Source organism: Scophthalmus maximus, chromosome 14, assembly GCF_022379125.1.
Source record: "Scophthalmus maximus strain ysfricsl-2021 chromosome 14, ASM2237912v1, whole genome shotgun sequence".
Lineage (NCBI taxonomy): Eukaryota > Metazoa > Chordata > Actinopteri > Pleuronectiformes > Scophthalmidae > Scophthalmus > Scophthalmus maximus.
In genome coordinates, this window is record NC_061528.1 from 13857071 (window position 1) to 13878068 (window position 20998).

The following is a 20998-nucleotide window of genomic DNA, read 5'->3' on the forward strand; positions in this document are numbered from 1 at the left end:
CACTGACAACCCCTTAAGCATCTGGAGGGAACTTTCTGAAATCCAAGTACAACTCTGATGATGTCATAAGGGTTTATTCAATGAAGCCATCGGGTTTATCTTGGCCTGGGGATCAGAGATGTTCTTTTTTCCCCTTTTGTCAGGGAGGAAGGGGGACGTAGATAAACACGGTCTAACAAAATGTCAAATTTGGGTTGGATTATGGCAAGAGTGTGTTCCGGCATTTGAAAGAGCTTCGCTTATACCAGAGACAAAAAAGTCAAGATATTTCAGCCTCTGTCGTATATACTCTTTTACCATTCTTTCTTTTCAGTTCTGACTCCTTCAAACTTTCATTTCATGAAAAAATGCCCTTTGTTGATCTGTGACTTTTATGAGACAACATTATTTACCCCCTGTCATATAACAACAGAGCGTAAGGATCGATTGGACCAATCTCCCGAGAGACTCTTTTTTCCTGATCATGGCACTTTTAATGAACCCCCACCTCACCAAGTGATATATGTCCAGCCTCTGGAGGAGCCACCGGATATGACTGGAGGTTGATTGACCCCCCCATTTAAAACTGAAATGGTAACTTCAGTTGCGTCAAAGCCCCAAAGGCCCTCTTTTGCGAGCAAGATGAATTGACCCACTGTTGAACGGATAGCCGCCTGAGCCGGCCTTTATAGGAGCGGAATACATTAACACTGTCCCTGATAGTGAAGTTTGACCCCAACTCCCACTCACAGTACACACAACATTCCTCCAAGTGTGTGTGTGTGTGTGTGTGTGTGTGTATGTGTGTGACTGTGTACTTGGGTTTTTAAAGACCGATACAGATATGAATATTTTTCATATGCTGATATTAGATATCCTTGAATTGGATCATTTGTATGACGGGATATTGGTTTGAAAATGTGTTGATCCAACAATTTAAATGGGGTAGTGTGTTAGGCACTGTGTAATCAACTCTATTGCATTAAATCCCTTTTTCAGAAGTCAATTATCAGTGTATATATCATTGTGTGTAATACATCTATAGCTGTTGCTAGATGTCTCTGTGTATCACTTTAACTCTGGTTAGAAAAGATTGTCACAGAAATGTCTGCTCCCTGTGTTGCTGGAATAAACGTGGCCGGGAAAGGTGGAGGAGCAACATTTACCCCTCCCTCATTACCAGTGTTAACATTCCCTAAATACTGTACTCAGCGCAATAACACAGACCTTTCAGTTGAGGATTATCTAATATATGAGAGAGCAAGATGACAGAGAGGTAGAAGGACGGAATCCAAGAGAGGAGGGCAGCGCTGTGGAGAAACTATCTAAGAGAGGACCTTCCTCAGCGACCCTGGCGGTGCTGTCATTCCTGCAGGCTTGAGTCATGTGGGATGTTTCTGGGTAGTCTCGGGGCCCAGCGGCCCTTTTTTGGGAATGTCATGTTTTAACAACTCCAATGCCTTTTAATTCCCGCTTCTGAAAGTCAGTCTGGAAGTACTGGAATGTGTGTGAGGCAGCAGGCCAGACTCTAGTGTTTGGAAATAAACTGTCTGTCCAGTCTGATTGGCCTCATTCTCAGGGACGTGGGAGCAGCGGGTCTGCCAATACACAACACTCTCGCACACGCACGCACAAACAGGGACGGGCATGGCTCCAACCACACCTTTCAGAAATACCTCCCCACTCTCACTGCATTCCAGTTTGCTTTTAAAACATGCATGTGCACGAGCGGCCCACTTCCACACACAAATATAGATAAAAGATTTGGAATCCCTCTATAACAACATACTGTGGACAAACCCACACGTTGCCACAGGCACACACAACACATGTATAATAAAAATGTGTGTTTGTGTGTGTGTGTGTGTGTGTGTGCTGCGAGAGAAAGAGGCTAATTCCTTTCTGTTAATATTATTTCCACAGAAGTGCTGATGAGTCAGATGAAATGGCTGCAATTCAACTGCAGGAGGCTCCTGGGAGACTGGTAGAGTTAATGGGCCATATTATCACAATGGGCCATATTATCACATACACGCGTGTGTGTGTGTGTGTGTTTTTTACAGTCTGAAAAGGAAGTCTAGTGGAGGAGTGTGATGAAATAAGCTACAACAACATAATAGGAACCTAACTGTCCCCTAAAGGCACAGCGTTAGGAAAGTGACAAGAATAACTCAACCCTCCCACAGCCAAGCAGCAACACTGGCAACCATTTAGCAGGCGTCAAAATTGAAGGAGCCTAGTTTTGCCTTTATGTTTGACAAAGCAATGAAACATTGGAAAAAAGCTTGAGGAAACAACAATGTTTGGCAAAAAAGACACGTATTACCGTAAGCGGTATTGTCTGTGAGCTTTAAAATCATAGTTTGTGAAGTGTGTTATTTGAAATAACCAAACAGGCCAACTTTCTCCTCATCATTTCAGAATCAGGCAAGAAGTGGGGGAAATTCCTGACATATTTTGTGCCAAGGATATAACAACATCAGTAAATGTCTTTGATTACATTCTCCAGAGTTCTTCCATATCAGCCCCTTCTTTTACAGGACTGTATTTTAAAATTCGCACTGTGAGTTTTTCCCCCAAATTTTGCTAGGTGGTCTCCCGATCCTGTTCGGTTTAATAGCTCAAACAACCGACCTTCTGCCAGAAACCACAGCTTTTTGTTTGCAAATTTGTCTGCTCGATTTGGGACTGGTGAAGTGGCATCGGTCCAAGTTGTCCATTACTGTGTTTGCTGGTTACACCGATGACCTCTTCAAATTTGTGTTTTGGTGTCCACATGTTCGCGGTGGCACGGTGATGCAGCCCCTTCAATCCGATCCATCTCACCACCAGATGGAGATAGATGGCATCCAAGCCCCTACTTTTCAGTTCTGGGTCTTTAAGAAATGGCCTCATGTCTGAGGAAACATCTATATAGTGGTCCAGGGATCTCTTATGCCCTGTACCTTTAGGTGCCATATTGCACTTGAACATGGACAGTTGAACATGGACGTTAATTAGGCGATTTCTCACCCTCCCAGGTATCCCATTGATTGCCAATGTCAACAAGATGTCTAACTGGAGACACTTGTTCTACAGCTCACTGAACCAGATTAACGAGGAGTTCCCGTTTGTCAGGCCTGGATATAATGAATAATCTGATTATTGTCTAACTGTACATGTTACAATAAAGAACCGATTGTGCATTTAGAGGACAGTATCGCGCAAACCGATGCATGTCGTCCTAATCCTGCTATAATTTGCTGAAGCTGCTGTTGTTGCCAAGGCTATGTGATACTCATCAAAGCTCATATAAACACATCAGACACATAGCAACACTCTGGCCTTGGAAACACAAAGAAACAGCTGTGTCTGTTTGTGCCAATGAGTTAACATGTATTGACTTCGCAAATTTGCACATATTGGCACCACACCTTCTATAAATTAGGCATCGGGCCTCTTGGATGCCACGATGTTAGCGTGAGAGCTGAAGGGACCTGCACGATCACTGACAGCGGAGAGGGAGGATTGAGCTCTTCGCCAACACACGAGTTCATAGTGTGGCTGTGAGATAAACAGAATGATGAGAGAGGAGGATTAGAAGATGGAAAATGGGGGAAGAGCGTCTGAACTCTGGAACAACCTGTCTGTGGAGCGTAGGCTTGCGCAATCAGTGCAGCATCTCCAGTCGCTGCACAAAGCATATAGGCTTGTTTTCATGTATTTTACTCGATTATGAGTTTGACCAGACAAACAGCAGCGAGCTTAGCTGCTGACAAGTCGAAGTGGTCGCTGTGTCCATGAGGTTAATCAAGTCTGTGAATAGCAGGCAGGCTGAACCAAAGGTTACTTGTGTAACCTATGAGTGAAGCTCATGGCCCCTTCCGAACTGTGTGCTCACATTGCCAATTAATTCAATATTTCCCCAGAAACATCCAATGTTACCAACCTTTTCTGGCAAAGGGGGTTGGTCCAAAGTATTCGTGTCAAGTGTCCTTGTGGGCTCAGTCTGAGCATATGAAACATGAGTGTGCTGCTTGCATTGTCACTCTCTGCAGGAAAGAAGGGCCTATAGGAGTAGTCTTAAATCATATGAGTGCAAACGTGAAAAGGCAAAATAGTTAAGCATTTTGCAACTGTTGTTTCTTGGTCCTAGATTAATTCATAATTCAGCTGTGAGTGCCTTGATTCAGGCAACTGATGTCCTACATCATCATTGTTATGGTCAACATTGTCATTGCACTTTCATAATCATAAATATATATATATATATATATATATATATATATATATATAACATTCATATTGATGTATCCTGTTTTAAGTTCTCGTTTCATTTAAAGTACACAGTCGAATCAAAGCCATGCTCGCCAGCTTCTTGAGATTGTTTAAAAACATGGCAGCCAAATTGGTCCACTTGTGGAGAAATATGTAACCAAACAGAGGGACCATTCTCCCCCAGAGCTCATTTGCATTTTCCTTGGTGTTAGCAGCTCTGCTTCGCAAACTCTTTCCCTCACTTACACACACACAGACACATACACACACGGACACACACACACACACACACACACACACAGTGAGGGGTTGAGCGTGGGCAGATAGAAAGGAGAGGAATCCCTGATAAGCCAGTAGCCTGGCGGAGGGCATAGAGAGAGGAATGGCAGCTATGTCGGGCATTCACAACACTGTGTGGTGTCACCAAACAAAGCCTTCCCTTCTCCCGCCTGTCAAAGACACCATTGTGGCGCGAGGAGAGAGTCTTTATATCACACACGCATTCCGCAGATGCCCGCCCCCCCACCACACACACACACACACACACACACACGCACGCACGCAGACACACACACACACACACACACACACACGCACGCATGCAGACACACACACACACACACACACACACGCACGCACGCAGTCACACACACGCACACATACACAAACCTTCAACATAACCCCGTACACACAACAAAAACTCTAAAAACTTAACATGTAAACGCACAAAAAAAGCACAAATACACCATTTACATGTTAACATATACATACAAATAATATTTTCTCATCTGCATGTTCACACATACTTTTGCTAAATAAGCATATGGTACAACTCTTTCTTTTTGCCTCTGTGTTGACAGGATGGAGACTTCCAGCAGAGAGGCTGGCATCCCCAGCATGGAGCCCCCAGTGAGAGTCACCTGTGAGGGGGGCGGGAGCAGGGGGAAGCTCCCCTTCGCACTGGGAAGTCTGGGAAGTTAATGACAGCTGACACACTCCCAGGGGGGTTGACAGTGTAAGTGTATGTGGGTTGTTCATGTAAGAGAGGAGAAGCTGCATGCCTGTTTGTGTGTGTGTGTGTGTGTGTGTGTGTGTGAGAGAGAGAGAGAGAGAGACATAGAGGGAGGGAGTGTGTTTTCCTCTTCCTGTTGCTCTGACAAGCCCCTGACTGCTCCTGCCACCTCCACCTCAGCCACAAAAGACTCATGGGAGGGTGGACATGACGGGAGGGTGGGACTCCCATATGTCCCGTGTCTGACTTTGCAGAGTTACACTGCAAACACCTGTCAATCACTGTCAGGGTTGGACGAGTGCTACAGTGCCGCTGGAATGTGTGTGTTTGTATACGTCTGAGATATGGAAGTTGAGAGAAGACGAGCAGATTCGGGCAGTTTGGGTATTGAATTGTGCACTGTGGCATTGAGGAGGACAGAGAGACATACAGTGTATGCTGATGTCACTTTACAGCATTTGGTTTTTGATTCTCAACAGATACTGCTTTGCTGCAAACCTCCAGGAGTCTCTCAATATACCATTGAAAAAGACACTTGATCTGTTGGGTGGATTGCTCTTAAGATCAGGGCAAGGTATGAAGAAAGGGTCACAAATGGAAAACACAAACTAAATCTCCACAAAGATACAGTGAAACCATTACATCTGCTTTGGAACACAGTCCAGATGTATTTAGTGATTTAAGAGACACGTATATGCAAAGGGGTTGGTGGGCAGCTGACGCTGACAGGTTGAAACTTTTTGGGGCCGGCTCGCCTGTCAGCCTCGTGGAGAACTTCCCAGCATGGGGCTCACCATCACAGAGGAAGCTCCCAACTTCACTTCCCCAGGTTACAGTGACAGGACCCACTGGGTCTCTGGGATTGGACAAGGCGTCCTGCTGAGTGGCTCTTTGGGCGCAGGGTGCCTGGCTAGATTGGTGGATAAAGACCCAGACAGTGGGGGCTAAGTAGAGGGACAATAGCTGAATAATAGAGGGCCAGTAGGGGAGTGGGGAATTACCTGCCAATTAGGTAAAGTTAATGTGCAGAATGACGAGTGTCAACCTGTCAGAACCCAGGGAGGTGGGGGGATCATCTGGATAAGTACCATGTTATCCCTCAGATTACACTGTCTACACACATGATCACACACATGATCACACACAGACACGCGCGCGCTCACACATACACACACACACACACACACACACACACACACACACACACACACATACTTTCAGTTTGTACACAAATAAATTGCTAATCTCATTTAGATGAATACATCCAGTGATGTAAAATGAGCAATTAGATACTGTGATCTGATTTTTTGGTTTTATTTGCAAGGAACAAAAGCATAGAAAAGTGTTATCGGAGAAAAATTCCTCAATATGGACTGTATCCCGATTTTCCTGGGATACACTCCATAATATAGCAATAGTTGTTAGCAGGATATATTCGTGACATTTTCCATCATTTTGATCAAGTGTAAAAACTCCCCCCTCTTTCTCTGTCAAAAATGGATATGGGATTGTACAGAATGTCAATTATTTTCTCTTTGGAGGTGTCACAGCAGATGGAAGAGGAGGACACTGGCATCATCGTCACACAAGATGAGGTCCGAAATCTATTTATCTATCTATCTATCTATCTATCCATCCATCTATCTCTTGATCTATCTATCTATCGATCTATCTATCCATCTATCTATCTATCCATCCATCTATCTCTTGATCTATCTATCGATCTATCTATCCATCCATCCATCTATCTATCCATCTATCTATCCATCCATCTATCTCTTGATCTAGCTATCGATCTATCTATCCATCTATCTATCTATCCATCCATCTATCTCTTGATCTATCTATCGATCTATCTATCCATCCATCCATCTATCTATCCATCTATCTATCCATCCATCCATCTTTCTATCTGTCTATCTATCTATCTATCTATATATCTATCTATCTATCGTTTGTGATGCCGCACAGCTTGTGACTTCACGTTTCCCTTTAGGGTACCATCCTTTGTCGTTTTAATCCTGAGTGGCAACTTGGTTCCAACGGCAGATAAAGTGGAAAACAACAAAAACAACAACACAAAAAATGTCCCTCTGTGGCTGTGGTATGTGTGGTATGGTATGTATGGGCAGCGTGTGACAGTAGGAGCGGGTGGGGTCACATAACACTGACTAGGATGATTGACAGGCAGGTGGCTGAGCAATGGATTTCGCACTGCTGAGTTAACTGAGTTTTCATTTCCTTTACAACTAATGACAACTGTGTCATATCCATTGTACATTATTGTTGAGTACTTCCAATCAATGTGAAAATAAAACTTGCAGAATTGTTTCCAGGTTAATCTTTGATATTATATTGATTTCACAGATGTCTGCCATCAATTTGTTTTTCAATGTAACAGCATCACACTAGCACAGTACAACTAGTATAGTTCCATCCTCCTTGATAAACCCCTAGTAGTCTTTCAAGGCTGTATATGGTACCACTGTTAGTGTTCGCAATAAAAACAGTCTATTAGCGAGATCACAGAAATAGTGTTACTGGTGAGTAAAGAGTCACGAGCGCTGAATCGCTGCTCCTCTCGATGCAGGCAGAGCCGCGCTGGAGCAGCCCGATGTGGAGACTGAGCAGGGGAAACAGGTGTTGGTTGCTAAATGTGCTTTCAGTAAGCAGAGGAATGACAGCTATGTACTGGCCTCTGTGGTTACTGGCACATTACCCAGAGCGGAGCTGACAGAAACAACCTACTGCTGCTGCTGCTGCTGCCGCCGCAGCTCCACAGGCCTTTATGAATGGAGCACATTTTCCTCAGATGGAAGAAGGGTTTTAGTTGAGTAAATGGACTTAGTAATGAATAATAAAGGGATGTTATTGTATAATGTCTATAATAATCTTGAATTTAAATTTTAAAAAATCAGGCTTTATTGTCTTTTCTAGTAGCCAGGATTCATAATTTGACAATGGCTGTACACCAGTGCAATTTCAAGGTGATATTCAGCATTAGTCCCTCTCGTCACCCACGGGCATGCATTTTGTATTAGTTATTCTGCTGATATTGGTTTATATTTCTCATTTTTAAGGTCTACGAGTCAATTTCAAAACACTCCATCTTCAGAAATCATCTTGTGTCCCGGCTGCTCTGTGTGTGGGCAGGCGAAGGAATGTGGCGGGCCTGTGTTATGGGTGGATGTTCGTGCTGTAAACAGGCGTGAATGTTGATCTTTTCCTGTGGCGCAACTGTGCATTAAATTTTGATTTAGCAGCCTGCCCTCGGCTGTTGGAGCGCCGACGGACCTCACGCTTGCCACACTCAGGATCATGCAAATATTCCCTCCCTCATGCCATGAGGTACTACACGTATAAACATCAGCCCTGATAAAAATGTCTTCTCTAATCAAACATCCTGTAGTGATAAAAGTGAAGCCATAGTATTGTTCAGTGTGTTCTTTTTTCCCTTCTGTGACAAAATAACACAGTGAGCTGCGCCGCGGGTGTCACTGAACTGGAGAGCCATGTTGCATAACTGGGGTTACCTTTACTGCTATGTCGAGTCAAGGAAACAAATAAATACAGGCAAGAAAGTTGAAAGAAACAAAAGAAAGCATAAGAAAAAACAGGAAATTACAGCTGCTCTAATCAACATGATAGTGCTTTTTGTTTTGTGTCTGCTTGATGAGTAAATAAGCAACTCTCTGCTAACACATAATACATTTTATGCGGTACCACAGTAATATGTCAGTGTTGTGTTACTGTAAATGCTTTTTGTGCTGCCCCCAACTGGCCAAAGATCAATTATTTCACCTTTAATTGATGATTTAAAAGACACAACTAATTGACTGGCCAAAGATCAAACAGCAAGGCCATGTAACAATTCTGCTAAAAATGCTCTTTCAGACATTCAATCTCGTACAAGTTTTAAATACAAGTTCTGTTATGTAAATAGCCAATGTGTGAACATTTGTCCATCAACTACAGCTGTTAACTTTAACTGTTCTTCCCTCAGCAGTTTCTTATTGTCTCCTCTTTCTCGTGCTGCGACCCCTTTTCTCTCCACAGTGTCATTATAGTTCCATCCTATCCAAATTAAATTAAATTAAAGTATAATGATCTCATCTAATCTAAGATTAGAAGCTTTATGGCGATTTAATGCTAGTCCTGTTTGAACTCAATTACACAATTTGTTCATTGAACCTGCAGGATACGGTTTATAGGAGCTGATTAAAATGGGACAGAGAAAAGAAAAGTACAAATAAAAAAAAATCACCCCACACTAATTTTAACACTCATTCTAATACTTGTTTTGAGAAGCGGAACATCCGCTGTTTCCACTTCTCTTCTCCTTGGGTGTCCCTCCTCGTATTAATGAGGAATCAGGTATCGTTTAAAAACAGAGGGGACTTGACGAATCACGCGTAATCAGCGGGACGTGTTCTGTGAAACTCCCAGCATGCTTCATTAGACTGCCCTGTTGACACAAACAGAGCGCTGAAAGCTGAGCCTTTCACTAATACCCCTAATGCCCCTAATACCCGCACGAGGATGGCAAATTAGCTCTATACCCCTGTGATTTGTTGGCGAGGAGCTGACTCATGGAAGTGGGAAAGAGATGTTTGAAGTAAAAATGGAGGCAACGGGAGTAGTGATGGAGGTGGAGGAGAGATCATAATAGCTATTTTCGTCTTTTATTGTTCATGTATATCTCCTTTCCTCTCCTCTCCTCTGACAGCTGGTGTTATGTTGCTGATTGTGAGACTAATCATCTGCTCAATTACTCTGGAATGTGTAGCTGGGCCGTGTTATGACTGATTCCTTCTCTCTCACTCTTTCTTTTCATCTTTTTTTTGTGTGGAATCTGACTCTCTCTGCCTGCTACTCTCTGCCATTCTGTTTCTTCAGCATTTGCTTGAATTCAATTTGATTCAATTACACACACACACACACACACACATGAATTCCAATAAGAAAGGGAAAATAAATCTGTTTTCTATCATTTCTGAAGAAAAAAACAACTCTCTTGTTGCGAAAAGGAAATAAATTTTGGTTACAAAAGAGGCAATCATGCCAATGAAGAGATGCCCCAAATAACCTTCAGGTTCATCCATCTCTCAAATTGATGTTTTTTCTGTAGCAGAGAATGTGTTTGTGTGTGTGTGTGTGTGTGTGTGTGTGCTTTTGTAATTGGGTTTATCTGACGTTTGTAAGTTTCAATTGTGCTACCAACATAAAATAATGAATCATGTTAATTTAGAAGGACATAGGCTACTGTGATGATACAAAATAATCATAAATGCTTTCAATAAATGAACATTACCCGAATCAACGTCGTATCAGTCAGTGATATACTGTTCGATGATGTCATCAGTTGCTCCTTTGAAGATCATGAATATCAGCACAAAGCATCTGCTATTTAAACCTTAATGCTGCACACATGCAACATTTCCTAAACCTCTGGCTCGGCCATTTATAATTGACATATTAATTCACTTCCATTCAGCTTTCAGCTCTGTGTTTCTGTATTTTTTTGTGTGTGTGTTCTTCCTGCAGTGGAAGTGCCTGTGGTGATTCTCCAAGGCTGCCAGTGGGACGCCTGTTAGCATATAAGTGCACTACATGCTGATGCAGAGGCTACATGCTAATGCTAATGAGGGGATCTGAAGGAGAGGAGGGAATATTGCTGAAAAAAAAATCCTTAATCCCTCCATCTTTTGCCATTTGCTTCCTTTTTGATTTTTGTAGGCCTAAACACTAAATCAATTTTACAAAAAAAATTCTCACAGCAAAGCCATTCATTAAAAAAACCATCCTGACAATGATGTGTTTTGGGGACATATTTCCTGGAAGAATGAATCTCTGCAAATTGCAGCATATGTTTTTTTACCCTGAAATTAACCCAAACATTGCAAAACTGGCATTAAAACATCAACCCTGCAGCAAGAAGCACAAGAGACACACCAACAGCTCGATGACTTCTCAGAATCCGTGCAGTGCCTTGTAGCAATGTTTCTTTAGCTATCTTTACTGTGATTGTCGTTTTTGATTCACTAATATTCCTTATTTGAGCAGTTATTGTGTTAATCAAGTGAAACATTATAGAGAGGTATTAATGTGGATGTAAACATGCCCACGATAAAATATTCTAACACCTAACAGAGGGACTTTTTCCGCAGGAGACATTCTGTAATGTTGTTAATTAGAAAAAAAAGGAGCAAATAATAAGAAAAAGTTATGTTGCATTTACACTTGTCTCCACACTAAACATTTTGAAACGCCGCTGGCTCCGTTTTGCTTTGATAACAAGGTACAACTTTGATAATAAGGTAAGGTTTGTCGTTGGACGGAGAGGAACATAGACTTTTGGAGAGACGTGATGTAGACATCCACCTGCACTTCCTGCTTGGGTCGTATCATTCACCACCGGACCACCAGCATTGAATGTGAAGCGTTGCGGGCACTTACTTTTCAGTAAAAGTTCCAGGTCATCGTCATGAGTAAAGTCATCCCTGTTCTTCCCTTTTAAGCCTTTCTGCTCCTTGTAAAATGTATTTTCTGCAATTAAGCAACCGACTGCAGAGCGGACAATCTGCTACCTGTTTACGTTATGTGCATGCCCAGTGTGAGAAGGGTCATGTGAAATGCGTATGCAGCTGAGGTAACATGAATGGAGATTCTTTTTCATTCGTAGCTAAAATGGAGACGATTTGAAAACTGTAATTTGAAAACAAGAAGCCTACTAGCGTGGACGCGGCCAAACAGTCCTGGTACTGTGCATGCTGGTTCACTTTCACACCGCCAAGGCTTTGTGGAACAGAGCCACTGTCAATATGAAAAGCACACAAGCATGTGTAGAAAGAACTCATAGGTTGTGAACTATCGTGTCAGATTGTAGAAAGACCTGACAATAAACAGAAATCCAACTAGTCCGTTCAAGCTGTTTGACGAATTGATAATAAACAAATGGACAGGTAGCTGCTGAGGTCCAGATTATGAATCATATTGGTTCGTAGAGATGGAGAATGAGATACTGTTTGAAGGAGAAGAGGCTGGAATGTTAGAGCACTACTCCTGCTGATCATATACCCCCTGGTGTCACACACACACACACACACACACACACGGCCACCCATGCTCATCCAGCTGTTCATTATGTTAGGATGGGGACAAATAAGACTGGACCTGGAAACAAACTGAACTGAGAAAGAGCAGCACCTTCAGAGTTCACTCTCAGATTTCATTTCAATCAATAATTGCATCCATCAGAATGGAGATCAGCTCTTCATTCAAACACTCGACAGAGCTCTTGTTGAAAAACTTGAATAAAACCGAGCCAAACCTGGTACGTGAAACGTGTCTTCTTGTTGTGTATGTGTGCGTATTTGACCATATGAGTACTGCGCCAGTATCCGACAAACTTCCTGTCCAGACGGGAAATGCATTCCTCGGTGTGTGTTCATCAGTCTGGGATTGTGTGTGTTTTTGCGTGGAGACAGACAACAGACCTGTCATGGTACCTTCCAATAGCTATGTGTGGAATGCAACCCACTTCCTTTGGTACTATAATTCAGCCCCTGTTAGGTTTATGATGACAATATGTTGTTTGGCAACAGACCTGATTCTCCTGTTAGTATTGAGTAATGGCTTAGCCCTCTTTGAAGAAAAATACCTGGTAAAAACCATAACTTCATAACATAAACCAAACAACCTGCTGTCCCTTCAGTAATGAATATTTCAGTTAAATAATCTATCCCTCCACATTTTTATTTTATTGAAAGAATGACAAAGATCATGGAGCTGATACGCAATGAGAAAAGTATGTAAGATTGTAAGAATGTAAGATTGTAGGTATGTTTGGATCTAAGGCAACACAGCTACCATTTCTTAGGATGAAATAGAAGGGTTATGCAAAATGAAGTGCACAACAAAATACTGTCCATTAGGAGCAGAACTTCCCTTAATGAGCTTCCAGTTAAAAGCAGAATATCTTTTTAGTGATAAATTTATTTTGAAATGTATTTCCGCTTGTACTCCACACATTGGAATTAATGAAAGTAGTTTGAAAAAGAACTCCCATTGGCAACAATGCAACTTCAAATGCTTAACAACTTTATTTCACTACCAATATTTACACTCCACATAACCCAAAGGCAAAATAGTAAAAGTAGCAACGAATTGGCATATTTCACCCAGCGAACAACAACAAAGTAGCATGGCAAAACTGTACACAAAAAAGAACAAAAGATTTACAAACATTTTACTGTACAAAACAACACGTGGATCAAAATGAAGCTCTTGAAACAGAACCACTTGGTCTCACATTGCATCAAAAAGAGTTTTGTGCTGACAGAGAAGAGGAGGTCTTCCATCCTTAAAGCTGGTAGTGTTTTTCTTTTTTTTTGTTGCATTCTTCAAAGGCCTTGACCTGCAGCCAAAGCATTAGATCGCTGTCAGTAAAGTCCAAAGCCTGAGTTCGTCTCCATAATAAGGTTTGTGGACAGTGCAGGACTCAGTTAGCATTCTAAATCTACATTTACAATACAGTGCTGGTGTAGTGCAGCCATACATTGATTGAGCCACATAACAGTTCGTTTTTGGTGTGAACTGATTCGTCCGTCTTTTTTCAGAACAGCAGTTAGAACCAAACTGACGTCTTTGCTTTGGTCTGATCAAGAGCTGCAGAGAAAGACAGACACAAGGTCAAACTATCATGGCGTTTATTTTTTCATGCACGAGTTAGAGTACATGTGAAGTCGGACAAATGATCACAGCAGCATTGTTTTGTAGTATGTACCTGAGTCGTACGCCTCCAGAGATCCGTGTAGGACTGAGGGGGCCCAGGTGACAGAGGTGGCTGTTACAGGACTGATGCTACTGGGATCCATCTCTGTCTTCACCCCCTCACTGTGTGGGGAACTCCCTGGGTTGGCGGCTGGTTGGTTCTGGTTCCTCACACCAGGAAGAAGCAAAGGATTGAACCTGGGATCCAGTGCTGGGCTGTGGGCTGGGTATGAATGGAGCATTGGGTGGTGGTGCCGGGAGTGGATATGGGCGTGGGGGTGGGTATGGTAGACGTCGTGGACATTTGGGTAGCCACTTGTGCCCTGGGTGTTCAGGCTGTAGGTCCAGCTCTCGGGGAGAGCAGCCGGAGGTGGGAGGCTGGCCTGGGAGAGCACGTGTCCGGCCCAAAGAGCTCCATCTGGGTGATTGAAGGATACAGGGCTGGGGGAAAAGTCTGGGTGGACTGAGACTGAGACAGGTGGGAGGCACGGACTGGTCTGGGATGGATAGGTGGTGCTGTTCCAAACTGAGCTGCTCTGGCCCTCGGAGAGAGAACCGCCACCGTCTGAAACCAACACATCACAAAGACTTTAACACTCAAAGGCCGCCTATACTCAAATGTTGTAAGTGCTATATCATTTCGGATCTGTTGCCCCTCTCACCTTTCCATAAACCGGCGGTGGGAGATGCAGACTGCTGAGTCACTCTGATCGGCTTGGTCTCGCTGTTGAAGGCACTGGACTGACTGAGAGCTCGGGAGAAATGCTCATCTATCACGTCGCCGATGTCGCCTTGGTAGTACGTGAACAAAACACACCGGGAGCTCAGGTACTTGGCCTCTGCCGGTTGAGCTCCGTCCTTCAGCTCTGAATTGGATGTGGATCTGCGGCCTCCTGACTCGCATCCAGGGCCGTGCCGGAGGCCCTGATCCGGGGGCAGCATCCCTCTGCCTGCCCCTTGCTGCTGCTGCTGCTGCTGCTGCTGCTCCATACACTCCTGCATCTTACTGTAAACACTCAGCTTCCTCTGGAGGGGGAGACATACGAAAGATTGACTAACAGATTCAACCAGGAATGAACTACACTTATATAAGACGTCACATGTTAGAAGAGCATCGACACTGTTTTCACGGCAATCGACGTAGAAAACTGAACAAAAAACTGTTACAGCTGGACTTTAAATAAACCACAAATTACATCTCTTCATCGTGTATGTGAGGAATTATTTTAGCAGCTCGGGAGTTGTACGGAAACAAGTTTCTTTTTTTTCCTATGTGGCTTTCCAACTTTTTGTGAAGCTCAATGTGCTGCATCCTCACTCCGGAGTGACTGAGGGGCTGCCATTACATCACCAACTGACAAATAGGATTAATAGTTGTGATGTCATCATAACCTAAATCGAAGTTAAGAGGATCTGTGTCATTTCTAGCTGTGCTCTGGTCCTCATTAGTTTGGGACTCGCGTCAGAGATGCCTTCCTCTCAAATGAGCCGAAATAATAATAATAATAATAATAATAATAATTCATAATAATAATAATAATAACAACATCAACAACATCTCCTAGTGAAGGCACATCGTGTGTCAGTGGCCCAAAAGTTCAGTGGCGATGAATCTCTCACCTGTTGTTGCTGGTGATGGTGGTTGTAGTACGTCGCCTTGTACGCCGCGGTGGGGAGGTAATGCGCTCCATAGCTTTGGTGGTACATCACATCCAGGCAGCTCATAGCGACGGAGCGGAGCGGCTGTGACAGAGGCGTCGGGGAGGTCGTAGGAGAGAAACGACTCTCCCTGAGACTTCAGACGGGCTGTATCCTCCGAGCCACCGGCGCCTCCATATATGCCCGAACGCGCACAATGGCCATGTCGTCCAGTTTGCATGCAGACAATGCGCCTCCCGCTGCGAGCTCCAGCGGCACCAGCACCACCCGGGGCCACAGAATGGACCAGAGCGCAATGAGTGAGAGACACACACACACACACACACACACACACACACACACACACACGATCCGAAAAGACACCCCTTTCCACGACAAGTTTTAGACCGCTTCTGATTGGGCGAGCATTCCTTTCCCCCCTTTTCTGTCTTTCTGTTTTGGAGGGGAGTTATATTTAGAGAGGGTTGGGGCCGTTTACGCACGCCCACCGGGGAAGGGCCCTACGTGGGGCGTGGAGTTTAGCAAAGTCACTAACACAACGATGCACCTAAAAGTTCTGTTCCCACTGGGGGCATCCATTCATAACCCCCCCATGTACTCATGTTTTATTGCATTATGTCATATTAAGACCTGATAACCTTGTTCACAGTAGAGACCCCCGACCTCAGGACTCAGAATCAGGGTCACAGCCGGGCGGGGGTTTGGAAGTGTAAAGGTCATGATTCCAATCTGATCTATACCCAGAAAAGATTGTCCAGACACCAGACTGTTAAAATACATATATTTTAAGTGATATATTACTTTGTCATTCATTTAGTTAAACTGTATAACTGTTAAATTTTACTGCAGAAATGTATGAATACTGTATTAAAGCTTTCTTTGCAAGACATAGATTTAATCCTTCAACATGCTAATTATCGCTATAAGTCAATGAAATACTGGATTCAGCCATTTAAATGCCCAAACTAACCATCAAGTTAGTTTTTACCCGAAGAAAGAGCAAAATTTTTAGGCCATGTACCCATTGTCATCTGCAGCAACAGGTGCTGTTCAAAGGCAGGTGCATTTAAGTCTGTTAAAGTCATCTATAAAGGACTATTTCAGTTTCCTCCCCTAAGTCAAAAGTTACAGTTTCTTAAATAAAAAGCAACAGATGAACACATCTAACATTTATTTAATACATAATCAATCAACGAATTATGTTGAAACTCAACTGCTACATGTGTTTATACCGTTGTTGACCGTCGGTCCCCTGCCTCAATATCTGTGATTTATATTTACGTCAACGCAAACAGGATTATTCGGGTGATTTATCACTGATGTGACTGTTAGTTGTCACTTTTCCTCTTGGAAGGAAACTCCCTGGTCGACCGAGAGCAGTTTGCTGCCACCTGTTGGTGAGGTCAGTGACGTGACATTAGTCGTCAGTTTGATTCAATGTAATCCACATAAGATACATCCACATCATCCATGGAAGAAGCAATGAGCTGTTCATCTTAGATCGACTGATAGATCACTGATCATACACTGACATGAACGCAATATAATGAAATCATAATGCACCTCAGATGATGTCCGAATTGTACAAAACAATACAAGGCATTTGATTAATAAGTAGTTAAAATTATTTTAAAACTTGTCCACTTCATATTTAATCTTTTTACTATCTATTCATTGCTTTTTCCATTATAGTGAGTTTAGGTATATACTGTCACGATTCTTCATGTATGATTTTAAATCCATTAGAACAATAGAGTCAGTATTCAGAATCAGTGAATGTCTTTAAGGCCACTACCATCCTTGGGTGCTTTGGTCCTCTCGAAGAAAAGGCTGGTCTTGATGTCGTCCTGAAAGCTGGTGTTTAAACCCCCCCCACATATTGGGGGTAATGATGGTAGATCACGTGTGAAGGAGCAGGACCCAAATGCAAAGTGCAAAAGAAAAACTATTTTTAATTAAAGAAAACAAAAAGAGACAGTCTTTCACTGCAGATCAAAAACAAACCAAGGGAACCAGGGAACAAGGCACGAGAGACGTGACAGGAACGACGTCATTTCACAGTCCTTCTTGATTATTATTATTTTTGGAATTTTTTTGCCCCACCTTTTTTATTTGTGGCGTCTCACATCTCCTCTCGTTTCAGGTCCCACTTCCTGTCAAGTTTCCCTCTCGTGTGATTGTTTGCCCCGTCCCAGAAGTGCTCACCTGTGTTTCGTAATCCCCTGACTCTCTGTGTACGTAAACCCTTGTGTCTTGCTTCTTGTTGGCAGTTCGTTGTGTGTTCACTACTGTCGCCTCGTTCCAGCCTTGATATCTTGCAAGTCCAGGAGTGCATGACCATTGCCTTTGCCTGCTCCTTGATTGTATTGTTTGCCTACGGATTGATTCCCTGTGTACCGACTTGGACTGATTAAACCTGATCTGCCCTTGGGTCTGAGGCGAACTGACCCAGAGGACGGGGAGCACAAGGACTAAATACACCAGGGAAGATTGGACACAAGGTGAGACACGTCAGGTACAAGTGCAGACAATCACAGGGGCAGGAGACACAGGAAAAGTCAAGTGAACAGACAAGAGACAGGGAAAGAGGAAGTGCCGAGAGACAAGGAACGTTACTTCAAAATGAAACAGGAAAGAACAATCTTGAAACCGCAGGTGACCAAGAAACCAACACAAGGAAGAGCAATCAAACAAAAGTCCACTGGAAACAAGAGTTCATACGTCTCTGTTGGCGGAGTCATGACAAGAAATCTTGAATATTTAATCCAACTTCATCTTATAAAACATATGATGGGCGAGATGCAACAACAGCATTTAATAGAAACTGTTCATTCTGTTGAAATGGCAAATGTCTCCTAAGTAATAAGCAGGCAGTTAAATGATTAATTTTGTTATTTAGAAAAATGCGTTATTCCAACTGTGATAAAGTCATCTGTGAAAAAAACTATAGTTTGCTTATATGGATTGGTCAATTTCCCTGAACAAAAGGCTGATCTGTGACGGTTTAACACGAAAACTATTTATAAGTAGTACACAGTGCAGGAAATTAATCAGTGATCCTTCTTTGTACTTTCACCCTGCGTTGGTTCAGGTGGAAGGTAAATGTTTCGGAAGGCGAGATCTATTATCTAATTCATGCTCTGCCCTGCGCGCTGTTAGTTGCCACACTTGACACTTGAGTTGCCCGATCTGATGACACCCTCAAGGACTGTGACGACTCGGCGACAGCGACTCGTCATTTCACTCATGTTTCATTCACTTTGATTTCACGAAGGCGGCGTAAATTATTCAGCTGCATGCTGATGACACTGAAGTGTTGAAACATTTTGGAAGAAAACATCTTGACATAACAAAATAGCATAGTATATGAACTTGTTTTAAATGTATTTGAATAGTAATCCATAAACTGTAACTCTTTGCCGTCCAGAGTATTTGAAATGGTGTTTAAAGAAACAACCCTTTTCAGATCCTTCACAAAAGATGCAGAATGGTGACTGCAAAGATTTTAATAGACGGTCAGTATCATCCCCATGAATCAGTCAGATCCTGTACTGTCACCTGCATGTCTTCGCCTGACAGATCGCTCAGTGGGACAACATCAGCAGACAAAGGGACTGATTCTCAAACCACGCAGAGACAGCAGAGTTTGTCCACGTCTCCATCTAGTGTTCCCACAGAGGAAGTCTCATCGCTTTGCCGTCTGTGCCTGCTTCGAAAGTGGGGCAGTGGAGCACTCACAGTGACGCCTACAGACAGAGCAGGAGTTATCAAACGCCCACATTCAAAGTGTAATCCCACACACACACACACACACACACACACACACACACACTTGATAGCGCGTGTTACAACAGACAGAGACACACGGGTTCTCTGACACAGACGCTGGACCTCAGGGCTCCTCCGCCAAAACATCTGGAGCAGCCTGTGCCTCCACTCCTCTGCTCCTTAATGAGGCACGGAGATGTTTATTAGTGGATCTTTGTAGAGGGGAGAACAGGGGGAGGAGAAGGGTGTGGGGACAGAAATTAAAGTGGAGTTAGAGAATTCTTTTTCTTCCCCCCTGCTGCATAGCCCTGTACAGAATCAGGGACACCCCCAGTGCCGCAGATCTAAAGAAATTCCACATGCTTAATAAACGTCCACGACTTCAGATCACAGAGACACTTTTCAAAGTGGCACTCTTCTCTGGGAGGAAGGATGTTTAGGAGGGATACATCCCAGGGAACCAAAAAAACAGGTCACCGGTGTTGTGTCCCAGTTCTGAGTCTCAGAGGTAAAAGAAGAAGAAGAGAAAGTTCAACCCCTGAGGTTTTGCGCTGCTGACAATTAAAAAAGCATTTTTACTATTGTGTACGATGCGTTCATTCAAACTCCTTTTCAGCAGAGAGCGCGTTGTCCTGCCAAATCCTTTTTCTCTCTGATTGAAAGATCTGCCGTACCTTACGCCGCACTCCTGATGAGGCAGGTGTGAGATAACGCCGAGCACCACTGATGACGATTTCTCACATTAAGCAGAGTGCAGCATCATGAGTTATTTTAAAAATTTTTGCTCCAGTCGCTATCATTCTCCTGCTCCGGAGAGAGTCTACGGACTCACACACACACACACACACACACACACAGACACACACAACTGTCTGGTCTTTGGACGACCCGAAGGTGATGATGACAAGTCTCTTTACTGATTTGGATTCTCAAAGGCCACTCCTTACTGATCTTAAGCTGCTAATATTGTATTGCATTCAAAATGTTCAAATTTATTAATTGTCCCTATTGAAATTTCAGTTTTTATTCATAGTTAAGACAAAGCAACAAGATAAGTTTAAGATTATGATAATATAGTGTTAACCAATGAATATGAACTTGTCATACACTTTACAATAATTCTTTTTCGTTTTATCTCCACCATATAAAGAAGAGTATTCTCCACCAGATGTGCTGTTGCCACAACATTGTTGCAGTCACGATCAACTTTTCTTTTCTAAAGGCTCAAAATCCATTCAATAGCTTCTTCTTCTGACTTTTCAAAACCTGGTGGTTACACTACAGACGGTGCCTCAAACAAAGACGAGGAGGTTGTCTCGTGAGCTCACTTCTTTCCCACGCTGCTGCCTCATATTTCAATTTCTTTTCAAACTCCTTGATAAATTACCATAATTTTTGCTCATGCTTGATGCTCTCTATACAACTTTCTTTCTTTTTTTTGCATACATGGTAGCACTCACCAAAACAGAGAAGACTCCGATGTGTAGAATTGGTGGAATTCCCTCTTCACGCCGAAGAAAATGTACACACATTAATAGTAAATATCTGGTT

General features: G+C 43.1%; 1 protein-coding gene across 1 annotated transcript; it reads right to left on the reverse strand.

The window, feature by feature from the left end:
- Nucleotides 1–13327: 13327 nt before the first annotated feature.
- Nucleotides 13328–16086, reverse strand: vgll3 (vestigial-like family member 3). Its single transcript, XM_035603883.2, has 4 exons — nucleotides 15641–16086; nucleotides 14683–15046; nucleotides 14034–14585; nucleotides 13328–13915 (listed from the first exon to the last, which is right to left on the reverse strand). The coding sequence occupies exons 1-4, from the start codon at nucleotides 15743–15745 to the stop codon at nucleotides 13875–13877; spliced, it is 1062 nt and encodes a 353-aa protein (XP_035459776.2). The 5' UTR covers nucleotides 15746–16086; the 3' UTR covers nucleotides 13328–13874.
- Between the last annotated feature and the right edge of the window lie 4912 nt (nucleotides 16087–20998).

Bases quoted from the DNA above. Each gene is read 5' to 3' on its own strand.
- vgll3 (XM_035603883.2), bottom strand. From the start codon at position 15,745: ATGAGCTGCCTGGATGTGATGTACCACCAAAGCTATGGAGCGCATTAC. The intron at 15,047-15,640 runs GTGAGAGATTCA...CTCCCCCTCCAG, and splicing joins ACCATCACCAGCAACAACAG to AGGAAGCTGAGTGTTTACAG. The intron at 14,586-14,682 runs GTGAGAGGGGCA...TGTTGGTTTCAG, and splicing joins CACCGCCGGTTTATGGAAAG to ACGGTGGCGGTTCTCTCTCC.